Source organism: Polypterus senegalus, chromosome 3 (assembly GCF_016835505.1).
Source record: "Polypterus senegalus isolate Bchr_013 chromosome 3, ASM1683550v1, whole genome shotgun sequence".
Lineage (NCBI taxonomy): Eukaryota > Metazoa > Chordata > Cladistia > Polypteriformes > Polypteridae > Polypterus > Polypterus senegalus.
In genome coordinates, this window is record NC_053156.1 from 179,268,868 (window position 1) to 179,281,863 (window position 12,996).

Below are 12,996 nucleotides of genomic sequence, written 5' to 3' on the forward strand. Positions count from 1 at the left end.
TGTGACAATGCAAAATTCATCAGTTGCGGTAAGATAATTTCTTGTTAGTGAGGCTGTACTACAAACATGTCAAAACATTTACTATGGCACACCATTACAACAACAACAACAACATTTATTTATATAGCATATTTTCATACAAAAAAATGTAGCTCAAAGTGCTTTACAAAATGAAGAACAGAAAAATAAAAGACACAGTAAAAAATAAAATAAGGCAACACTAATTAACTTAGAATAAGAGTAAGGTCCGATGGCCAGGGTGGACAGAAAAAACAAAAAAAACTCCAGACGGCAGGAGAAAAAAAATAAAATCTGCAGGGATTCCAGACCATGAGACCGCCCAGTCCCCTCAGGGCATTCTACCTAACATAAATGAAACAGTCCTCTTTGGATTTAGGGTTCTCACGGAAGGACTTGATGATGAATTAATTCAAAAGAATGTGCTGTCTTCAATATCTTGCGGTCTCCCAGCCTAAGTGCCTCATCTAGTGCTAGCACATTGCACTCTGGTAACATTATATAACATAACTGGTAACGGTATAAGGAGCTTTCATTTTAAACTGCATACAGCAAATTAGCTTGCATTTAATAAACAATATTTTTCTTAGACGATTCTTCGCGAAGCTATAGTTCCGTCACTTTTCACTTTCAGCGTCGGCAGGATTCCAAGCTGTGACACTCCATTCAGTTTAGCGATGAAGGCAAAGATTACTACAGAGAGAACTGAAGAGTGTCACAGAGCAGTTTATGGTGAAAGGGCTACACTTGTTTTCAGTTGTTAATTCAACATCATTTAGGTGGGTAGGAATAATAAGTAATGAAAAGTATAATAAACTATAATTTGGCAGTTGTACTTGTAGCCAATTTTAGTGTTATTTTGAAATTTTATTTGTAGGGAAATGACAAAGGCCTTAAAACCAAAGTACTCTCCCCCTTCTAAATATGTTTTGTCTAATCATTTGGTGACTTTTTGGATATGAGGCAGAGAAGTCAAAACTAATATCAGAGCTCAGTGATGTTAGCAAAGCAGCTTTAACCAGCCGCATCTGGGCACATATTTCTCAAGATCATTATATCACAGTGACAGCACATTACATCACTGAAGGCAAAATGAGACAGAAAGTTCTTAAAACAAAAGCAGTTTATAAAGCACAAACAGGACCAGTGGCAGCTGAGGAAATCAGTGGTATTCTGCAGGAATGTGGCATATCCAATAAAGTAAGTAGGATCCTTCCCTCCACCTGTCAATGGATCACCAATTTCCTGACCAACAGCAAACAGCAGGTGATACTGGGGAAACTCACATATAGCTATTGTATGATCAACATGGGAGCTCCCAGGGATGTGTGCTCTCCCCACTGCTCTTTTCCCTCTGCACTAATGACTGCAGCTCTAAGTGCACCCTCTGTCAAACTTATCAAATATGCAGAATGCACAATCATCATTGGACTCATCAGGAATGGTGACGACTCTGCATACAGATGGGAAGTTGAGCAGTTGGCCCTTTGTTGTAGTCAACTGTTGGCCCTTTGGTGTAGTTGTAACAAACTGGAGCTAAACACTCTCACAACTGTGGAGATGACAGTGGATTTTAGGAGAGGTCCCACAGTATTATCCTCTCTCTCCATACTTAATACCGTCGTGAAAGTTGCAGAAACCTTCACATTTCTGGGATGTATAATCTCCCGGAATTTGAAATGGGAGACCTATGTAGGATCCATTATAAAACGGGCACAACAGCGAATTTGCTTCCTGCGACAGCTGACGAAGTTTAACCCTCCACAGGAGCTGCTGATTCAGTTTTACACAGCAGTCATTAAGTCTGTTCTTACATAGCTCATCCATAACAGTGTGGTTTGGATCAGTTACTAAACATGAAAAAAACAGGCTACATTGAATAATCAGGTCTGCTGAAAATATCATTGGTGCCTGTCTGCCCACCTTACAGGACCTGTATTATTCCATCCATCCATCCATCCATCCATTCTCTTCCGCTTATCCGAGGTCGGGTCGCGGGGGCAGCAGCTTAAGCAGAGAGGCCCAGACTTCCCCCTCCCCGGCCACTTCTTCCAGCTCTTCCGGAGAATCCCAAGGCGTTCCCAGGCCAGCCGGGAGACATAGTCCCTCCAGCGTGTCCTGGGTCTTCCCCGGGGCCTCCTCCCGGTTGGACGTGCCGGAACACCTCACCAGGGAGGCGTCCAGGAGGCATCCTGATCAGATGCCCGAGCCACCTCATCTGACTCCTCTCGATGCGGAGGAGCAGCGGCTCTACTCTGAGCCCCTCCCGGATGACTGAGCTTCTCACCCTATCTTTAAGGGAAAGCCCATTTCAGCCGCTTGTATTCGCGATCTCGTTCTTTCGGTCACTACCCATAGCTCATGACCATAGGTGAGGGTAGGAAGGTAGATCGACTGGTAAATTGAGAGCTTTGCCTTACGGCTCAGCTCCTTTTTCACCACGACAGACCGATGCAGAGCCCGCATCACTGCGGATGCCGCACCGATCCGCCTGTCGATCTCACGCTCCATTCTTCCCTCACTCGTGAACAAGACCCCGAGATACTTGAACTCCTCCACTTGGGGCAGGATCTCTCCCCCAACCCTGAGAGGGCACTCCACCCTTTTCCGCTGAGGACCATGCTCTTGGATTTGGAGGTGCTGATTCTCATCCCAGCCGCTTCACACTCAGCTGCGAACCGATCCAGAGAGAGCTGAAGATCACGGCCTGATGAAGCAAACAGGACAACATCATCTGCAAAAAGCAGTGACCCAATCCTGAGTCCACCAAACCGACCCCTTCAACACCCTGGCTGCGCTAGAAATTCTGTCCATAAAAGTTATGAACAGAATCGGTGACAAAGGGCAGCCCTGGCGGAGTCCAACTCTCACTGGAAACGGGCTCGACTTACTGCCAGCAATGCGGACCAAGCTCTGACACCGGTTGTACAGAGACCGAACAGCTCTTATCAGGGGGTCCGGTACCCCATACTCCCGGAGCACCCCACACAGGATTCCCCGAGGGACACGGTCGAATGCCTTTTCCAAGTCCACGAAACACATGTAGACCGGTCGGGCAAACTCCCATGCACCCTCCAGAACTCTGCTAAGGGTGAAGAGCTGGTCCACTGTTCCGCGACCAGGACAAAAACCACACTGTTCCTCCTGAATCCGAGGTTCGACTATCGGACGGACCCTCCTCTCCAGAACCCCCGAATAGACTTTTCCAGGGAGGCTGAGGAGTGTGATCTCTCTATAGTTGGAACACACCCTCCGGTCCCCCTTTTTAAAGAGGGGGATCACCACCCCGGTCTGCCAATCCAGAGGCACTGTCCCCGATGTCCATGCGATGTTGCAGAGACGTGTCAACCAAGACAGTCCTACAACATCCAGAGCCTTAAGGAACTCCGGGCGTATCTCATCCACCCCCGGGGCCCTGCCACCAAGGAGTTTTTTGACCACCGCGGTGACTTCAGTTCCAGAGATGGGAGAGCCCACCTCAGAGTCCCCAGGCTCTGCTTCCTCATTGGAAGGCATGTTAGTGGGATTGAGGAGGTCTTCGAAGTACTCCTCCCACCGACCCACAACGTCCCGACCTCGACTCGGGACTGTATTATTCCAGAGTCATGAAATGGGCTAGGAAAATCATTACTGACCCCTCACAACCAGGTGTTATGGATTAATATTCTACAAAACAAACAGATACAAGAAAAGTTTTTTCCCCACAGGCCACTAAGCTCCCAAATGGTTAGTTTCATCCCCTAGGCCTCCCAGGGTCTTGCAATACTGTTCACATATTGTTAATACTTTGTGTTTATTTCAGCATTTCTTGTATTGAGCTATAGTCTGCACTATATATTTGCATTCTCTGCCTTGTGTTTTTTTATTTTTATTTTTAATCTCAGGTGTGATTAACTGTTGTAAATTATGTAACTTATCATTGGAGAGTCACCAAAACTGGAGTCAAATTCCTTGTATGCATGCATACATCTGTCACTATTGATAATGAGGCTAATATGGATGTGGCAACAAAACAGTTACAGTTCATAAAACTAGGCTGCTTTGCCTACTCACATAATCATGGGGCACAAAGTGCATACTCAGTGGCATCATAGCAAACTGGATATCCAAGATTTAAAGTGTGGTTGACTGGATAAATAGGACATATATAGCAAAGACTGTGCTCCTGGAGAAGTAACAGCTTCTAAGTAAGTTCATATTATTTACCCTTTGTAAAGAGAATCTCACTAACATATAACCTCTTTTTCTAGCGTTGTATTATATACAATTTACAGATCAAAATTTGTTACAAAACATAAAGGCTTATGTCTCAATATATAACTACATTATGTTAAGACTGCATGTTATTCTTAATTCTCAATGCATTGTCAGTTTAAAGTTTACAGATGTCATAGATCTGCTTCTACACTCTCTTAATACTTGACATGAAAATGCATTGGAATTCTCTTTTTGATACTGACGTGTTTTACCTCAGAGTAAAAAATGTAGCCAAAAGAACCATGTCCATTGAGGACCAGGCTGAGAGAGAGGTGAAGATTTTTCAGCAAATGCCCCCAACAATTACATCAGAAGACCCTGCTGCCTGGTGGTAGACTAAAAGAACTACATGTCCTTTGCTATCAGAGCTGGCTTTTTTGTATTTGTGTGTGCAGACTTCTTCTGCTCCTAGTGAAAGGTTTTTCTCCACTGCTGGAGACACAATATGCCTAGAACACAAACTCTTTACTTTATTGCTGCAAGCATGCACACACTTTTTACTTTGTGTATTTGCGATATTTAGGTTGAAAAAATGTTATTTTATAATTATCTTGAAACATCATGTATTTGTTTTACTGTTTCAAGTAACCTTTGTTGTAAAACTTTAACTTGAACTCTTTATTAGAATAAAGACAGTTTTTTGTTATTGAAATGTTTTGATCATTTTTTTAACCATATTAGAATCAGAACCGAGACTCAATAAGAACCAGAATCAATAAGCAGAATCGGAATCAGATCTGGAATCGATAAAATCTAAACAAAGCCCAACCCTATTTACATATAATGCATGCCACTCAAATTTTTAAGGATAACGTTTTTATTTTGTAAATATATGAAACAAGGAAAGTAAATAGTGATTTGGCATTTTCAGTTGTGTAGATATATCAGGTTCAAATGTTTACTCTGCAGGGGTTGTGTATTGACTTCCGTTTGTGTACAGATTGCATTTTAATTGGGAGGCCTGTTTACAATTGATTGTGTATGTTTTGCTTTAATTCTATTCTTTTTCATTTCAACCATAGTCATTTATTTCAAACATAATACCTATGTTTGATGGAAAAAGCCAGCCACTACTTTCAAAATAATTAAATATCCAGTGTGAATTGATTTCTCTTCTCCTGTGTGAAATGTTCAAATATCCTTTACATATCATGTCAAGATGGTGGAATACAACATTATTTTAAATGATATTTCCTAGTATTTATATTTTTTCACTCCTGTAGTATGACTCACATTTATCAGCTCCTAGTCTGCAGACCTTTCACATATTTTTTTCCACAAACCTGACTTTACCTATAGAGTGGGCATACACTTAACTGTATCCATGGAGATGTGATCACCTTCATCCCTATCATACAAATGGGGAACTTTACAGGTACCCATGGACTATACTGGCGACCTCATTATTCAAAAGTCTAATTGTGCTATCAAAAAGACTATAAAGCTTATACAAGCTACTTATGCTTTACACTATAAATCTTAAGTGTAAAATTGTTTTGGTTACATCGACTAATTTCCGTTCTGGTTTATCCCAGAGAACAGACTATCTTATGTCAAAATGGGTCACAGGTAAAGCTTGCACTTCAAAGATTAAAACTGGTACATAAAATTTAATTCAAGTTATAGGGAAGCACGATTGCAGACTTGATATGGGTACCAGGCTGGGGAGATTGAAGGGTTTAATTAGCTCCAAACTGAACAAAACACACAAGAACACTGGTAAAATTCTAATTCTAAAAGTGAGACAATTCCATCACACTTATCCCCAATTAAAACAACATGTTTCACTCTGGGTGTTGTGTTGTCCCATTCCAAATAAAACTAGAGAGCAGAGAGCGAACCACTGACCAGAAAGAAGGGAGAGGGGTCGAGGAATCATGGAATTAAGCATGGGAACCAAGGTTATTACAGTATATAGTTAGTGAAAACCAAAATCAAAACTGAAACTATTAATAAAAAAAAAACATTTTTGTAAACTGAAATAAAATAATTAACAAAACCAAAATGAAAAACTAAAACTAAACAAAATGATTAAAGTAGCTGAAAAGACTAACTGAAATAAAATAATTTGCTAAAAATATTTTTAGTTTTTGTAATAATTGGAGTTATGCAAGGGCTAATCTGGTCTGCAGAGGTCCCAAAAAATGAATCAAAATATATTAATAAAAATTCCATATTTGGTTTTTAAATAAATATTCCTGCTGTTAGTCTTTAACCCTTGTAACTTTTAACCCTGAAACTGAAAGTCACCCACCATGAGCTGACGACATATATTTATCCAGTGAACGGCGGCTGGAGAAGGAGGGCGAGTGTTCATGCATCATTTGCGGCGATAGTGCAAGCTGAATATGGGTGCATAATGCGTGTGATGAAGAAAGCAATTTAACATGGGATAATAGTGACAGTTCTTCGAGAGCTGATAGTGACAGCATGATAAATTCTGGTTCAAGTGTTGGTGAAGCACATCTAGGTGATGATACTGCTTTGAATGTCGTGAGCAACTTTCAAAGCTGTTGTTCAATGGATCTCCACGGATTAAGAGAGAAGTATTAGATACAGATAATCCCTTACAGAATTTCAGTCTGTTCGTAAATGACAGCATGTTAGCTATACTTTTGACTGAGTCCAAGATACAGTATGTCCATAGCAATTAATACAGCAGCACACATTAAGACAAATTCCAAGCTGCTTATGAGTCTGATGTCCATTACCAAGATTTAATTCAAACGCTTCAAGTTCACCTACCACTTTGCACAGGAAAAATCCTTTTTGAAAATAAAACAGCACTGATCGAGAGACTGAAAACGTCAACATGCAAAATCAGCAATTGTTGCTGATCAATCACTTTTGCTTTAAAAAGGTTGTTTAATAACGAAGCGATACATTGTAAAATTCCTGAGGTGCCAATGTCTCTACTGAACTACAGGTATTTGGGTGAAGAGAGCTTGCTAACTTGTGAAAAATAAAACCTACTAATGTGTTTTTGTATTTATTCTGTATTTATTAAGTTATCTTTTATAGGTTTACATACACAGCTCAAAATACCTGATATTGTAAAAATAATCCAGTGGCAGAATTATGTTTAAAAATATTTGTGTCTCTCTGTTCAGTTTTTTTCTCTCTCTTTAAATATCATACTCTTTTGGTTCTTAACATCAGCCATTTTGTTCATATTGCATATACAATATACTGTATATAGTACTGATGCAAGAGGTTGGCACCCTGTCCAGCGATTATTCCTGCTTTGCATCCAAAGCTACTGGGATAGGCTCCAGGTTTCCCATGATCCTGCTCTGGATAAGTGAGTTTAGAGAATGTATATATTGCTCCTAATTTCAGATGCTGTTTCTGTCATTTTGGAGCTGTCCATACTCCTATTACCTGCTCTTACTCTGCTCATTAAGGGTTTACTGTTCTTATGCATGGGCTGTTCAAGTCTCACTACCCTTAACATTGACACTACATGCTTGTTTTTCTTTGTTTCCCTCACTATAGCTAGGTGAGGTCTACACACAGATTCAAGCCTAAGAGTCCTGTTCTTCCTCACACCTGTCAGAACATTGTATAATTTATTTTCTGATTTTTGGTATCTTTTCAGGCCTGCAGGTGGCAAAATTCTGTCTATAAATTGTATGTGGCTGAGATGGAATTAGAGATCAATGTAGGTGGTAGAAAATAACAAAACCTAGTATGGGAGGTTTATAATACAGTATTGAAGGCATTAATTGTAAGCACATTGTCTTGGAGCAGGAAATGTTGTGTTGTAGACATTTAGAGTTAAAAACCTTAAAATTCAAGGAAGAAAAGGAAAAGATGATACATGCCAACAGTCAGTGCACATTTGTTCAGCACAAATGATAGATAATAGATAGATAATATTTTAAAAATGATAAAATTGTATAACATTTTCATACTCATTGTCCGATTTTGATTATGTTTGTTTTTATCAGACTAATGCAAAACCAGATAATAAACCATGTAGTGTAGTAAGCTGTAGAGCAGTAAGGATAAAATATATCTAAAGCCATTAAGTGTACAGTTCTGTCTGATTGTGACACAAAACTAAACTCCATGGTAGCTCTTTAACGATATCATAATTACTAAAACTGAAACTAGTATATATAAAAATAAAAATGTCTTTGTGAAATAAAAACTAAATTAAAACTAAAAATAAATGATGAAGGAAAACCAAAACTAAACTGAATTTCCAAGTATGATAAGAAATAATATAGAAATAACTAATGTGAAAAGGCAAAACTATAATAACCTTGTTGGGAACAACATTCATCTTCACATTGCCCAAAGAAGATTGAAAAGACATTTGTATTTTATGCATGACTGGATTGAGGATTTGATATTTGTAAAGACATGACAAAGATTTGAGATAGAAATCTAATTAACAGAGAATAATATTTCATTATTATTATATAATAATAACAATATTGCAGAGTGGTGGCTCTGAGGCTAGGGATCTGAATTGGCAATTGGAAGGTTGCCGGTTCCAATCCTGTAAACGCCAAAAGTGACTCTACTTCATTGGGCCCTTGAGTAAGGCCCTTAACCTACAATTGCTATGTCCTGGGTATGACGTTAATCTGCATCCAGCCCTGCATGTAGGCCCTCCAACCCGCAGGGAAAAACTTAGGGGTTGGTGGCAGAATTGGCACTCCAGCCACCATAAAAAATCTCACACTGGTTCCATTCTATCTGAACTAGTGTGGTGCTGAGGTGTCACCTGTTGCATGGCTACACTGGGGTCCCAATCAATATTTCTATTCCCAAATACTTAAAGCAATCATTTCTGACTGAGCACTGTCTGCATGGAGTTTAAACGTTATTGCGTCTACTTGAAATTTCGTCCCACGTCCAAACTATCTACAATTTAGATTAAATGAAAAGACTAAATTACATGGTGTGAAACAGATTACAACTTTGTGTGTGTCTAGGGCTGGAAGCCTATACATGTGCAAATGGTTCCTTTGTTGTTCCTGGTGTAGGTGCCTGTTTCACAAAATTCTAAACTACATAAGTAGGTTAGAAAATGAATGTGCATATGGAAATATCCATAAGGTTAGTGCTTGTTCCACAACTTGAACATTGATATATAACCAAATTAATTCTGTGTAAACCTGTGTTGATAAAAAACTGACCTTAATTAACATCTTAATGTGTTTGTAAGTTCCTACAAAGCAAGTGAATTTGTGTGTTTGTGTTCTTTTTCAGTTTTGGCAGTTTGGGAAGTGGGTAGATGTGGTCATAGATGATAAACTCCCTATACTTGATAACAAATACTTGTCTGTGGCGCCTGCAAATGGAAATGAATTTTGGCCAGCTTTACTAGAAAAAGCATATGCAAAGTAAGTATGGTAGGAGTATTTGGAAAATGCACAGCAGTTTTACTCTTTCTTATTTTTTTAAAGTAGAAAATGTAAGAATTGGAAATGTCATTTATCTGTAAAAGTACGTTGACTATTAAAATACGAGAATGTTACAATACTGTTCTGACAAGAGTAATATTAAGAATCTAATAGGGGAGGTTATCATAGAAGATCCAATTCAATATCAATGTGCCAGACTTTTGAACTGACAGTTAAGTTACTACCCATGTTTTTGTGGACGAGGGGAAAACTGTAGTACTTGGAATACTTAGAGTTGCCAAAGGGAAGACTGTGATGGAGGGAGTTATAGTTTGTATTCATAGATTCGTCAGTGGCATTAAGCATAATGTTAGACGAGTACTTTTTGATTTTAGTTTCTTGGCAATTGTTAGTTGTCCATAATGAATAGTACAGTAATTATCAAGTTCAAATGATGCTGGATTTGCTGCACTGTTATGACATAATAGCTGAAATCAATCATGTAATATAGGAGGTGTTCAGTTTATTCATAAAGAATAATAATTGAACTAAAGTATTGTTTAATTGTCCTGGTGTATGCTGTCTTTTCTTATTTGCTAAACCTCTTATGTTCTAATAAATTCTTAAATGTATAATTAGTGATATTTATGCTGTGAAATCATTAGAAACATTCAATACTAACAAGGAAATTTTAGACCAACTTCCTGGAAGAAATAAAAGGAAAATGTAAATTACTTAGACTTCTTTGTACATACACCTGATGTGTGGTGAGGTTTCTGGCACGAAATGACTGCCATTGCTTCATCCAAGTGAATGCTCAACTATGTATAGCATTATATAAATGTAAATTGGATTAATTTGTCAGTGTTAAGGTATCAAAACCCTAATAAGTTACTTTGCTTTTAGACAACTTTTTTCACTTGTTTCCTTATAATGAAAAATACATTCAAGAATCTTGTTTAATATGTCATTTCGATAAGTTAAACTCTATAGAGAGCATGGGAGTTATAAGCTACCTTACTTTGCTGAAGCATAATCAGATATGCTGGGGTGTCCCAGAGTGTATTCACATGCTCTGTTTTTGGAGTGTGTTTCAATAGGTTAATTTCACTCTTTCTGACAGCAGCCTGCAGGTGGATCATTCTCTGCTGATATGTATAAAATGGAGAGAAAACATTTATGACTCACTTGAGTGTTGAGGCACCAATATTATAATATAATATTTCCATTGTAATTTGAAGTGTTAGTAAAAATCTGAACTAGATTGATCTTTATTTTCTAAATGCATTATTGAAGTGGACTCAATCAAATTGAATAGCCTTTCCTATAGATTAAATCTGTTCATGTTTAACTATTATTAAAATGGAAATGATCTCTCAATTGGGAGCAGAAACATATTTTTGCAGCTTTAAGCCCAAGGTATTAACCTCTCCCAGACATGGCAGTCTGTCACAGGACACACTACAGTATTTGTACATAGTCGTTCCTGTCCTACTAGTTTAGAGATGCTTTCAGCCTAACATGTACAAAGCAGGTATTAGAGAGGAAAACTGGAGTACCCAGGTACATATTTGTAGAGAATATACAAGATACTTAAAGATGGTTTGTTAACACTGATTTTTGCTATAACTCACTCACTTCCTTTTTAGGAAAAACACACTGTACTATTACTCAAAAACATGTCTACATTCTAAGCTATCTTTGGATCACCAGAAGTTACAGTGTTTGAATGTTACTTCTGTTCCATTTTGAATGACTGAATTATGACTTTCAACCCTTAGTTTTTAGCTATTTATATAAATTAATTTAATTTGATAAGATTAAGGGTTATGTGGGTAAAGATTAAAATCTAGTCTTAGTTAGAATCTACTTGGCAGTATTTTATGAGCAAGCTGTAAATCAGATAACTCTTGCTTTTAAGATATTTTATATATTGTTTTGCTTCTGTTTTAATTTTTAGACTATGTGGATCCTATGCTGACATGAATTCTGGTTGTGTTTCTGAAGCACTGATGGACTTTACTGGTGGCATACACTTTAATTTTACTCTGTGTGATCCTCCACCTGATATGTGGAATATATTTAGACGAGCTTACAAAAAAAATGCATTAATGGCATGTGGAACTCCTCCTGGGGTAAGAGCAATTAGTGTCTTTATTAGAATAGAATGGTTATTTCCTTTCTTATTTACTGCATTGTATTTATGCAATAACTTTTAAAACTACTTTACACATAGTAAATGCTTTGTTCAAACACAATTTCTGAATAGTCTATGTGTCCGGGACATTAGATGAAGTACTAGTGCATACAGAATCAAATAGAAACCCAAGGTCATTGATTAGGGAATACTCTTTCTAAGCAGTTATGGTTATCTTCATTGTGCCATTAACATAAACTATACAGTACTTGAATTTCATTGTTATCAGCACCCGGATGGTGTGCTGCAGGTAATTTTTGGTTACTGCTTTGAAAGCAGAAAAACACAACTGTCTTTAATTGTTTTCTTGTCACAAGTATGACTAACAGGAATGTCTCATGTGATAGCGTACTCTGCTTGGTAGTTTTATTCCTTTTTTTCTCCATGGTGGCAACGGTTTAAGCAAAAATGTATGAAATTATACCCATAGAATAGTCAGGTGTCAACTGATTGGGTGAACTTCCATAAAAAAGCAAAATTAGAAATTGTTATCAAGGGAGGTAAGTGGTGAATCTGTAATTCTTTAACAAAAACTATGCTTTTAGTAGTAAAGAGCTAGTATTTTCCTCAGTCTTTCCTTTGTTTGAATTCAAGGTTCAGATTATAAACTTCCTTTTCATCACACCATCTTTTATATTGGTGACATCATTACTTTAAGAGCCATTTGCTAGTTATTTAAGTCATATTAAATGTTCGCCTATATATTGGTGCATAGTTTATGGGAGGTCCTTACAACCCCCACAAGTTTAATTGGTATATTTTAACTATTTCTTGTCTCTCTGACTATAGATTAGTCTCAGTTAGTGACCTGCCCTGTCGAGAGTATAGCATAGAGGGCACACTATTTTAAACCATGCCTTAACGTGCCCAACAGTATGAAAGTTAACATGCTCTATTGAACGTGCAGTGCTGTACGTTAAGAGCGTACCGAAGGTGAAGTAAATCATCTTTAAGTATAGAAACAACTTTAGTTTGGTAAGAAAAGCTAAGTTTAGAGAAAAGAAATTTTTCCTTTTTTTTTGCCTTTTATTCTATGTGTGTAACAACCTTCTTTCTTTATTCTTGTGTGGGCTGTTTGTTTTGAATTTTCACTGAATCTTTTAAGGCAAACTTTTGGACTGAGAGATTTGTTTCGGCACATGTTTGACCCAGGCTTGATCCTGCCTT

The 12,996-nt window shown here is 37.9% G+C and overlaps 1 protein-coding gene across 2 annotated transcripts in view; it reads left to right on the plus strand.

Moving 5' to 3' along the window:
* Nucleotides 1–12,996, plus strand: part of LOC120525717 (calpain-1 catalytic subunit-like) — a 166,597-nt gene that overhangs the window by 76,112 nt on the left and 77,489 nt on the right. For both annotated transcript variants that reach the window (XM_039748254.1, XM_039748255.1), the window contains 2 exons: nucleotides 9,499–9,632; nucleotides 11,593–11,767. In XM_039748254.1, the coding sequence (XP_039604188.1) occupies nucleotides 9,499–9,632; nucleotides 11,593–11,767 (309 nt within the window). The remainder of the gene's footprint in view (nucleotides 1–9,498; nucleotides 9,633–11,592; nucleotides 11,768–12,996) is intronic.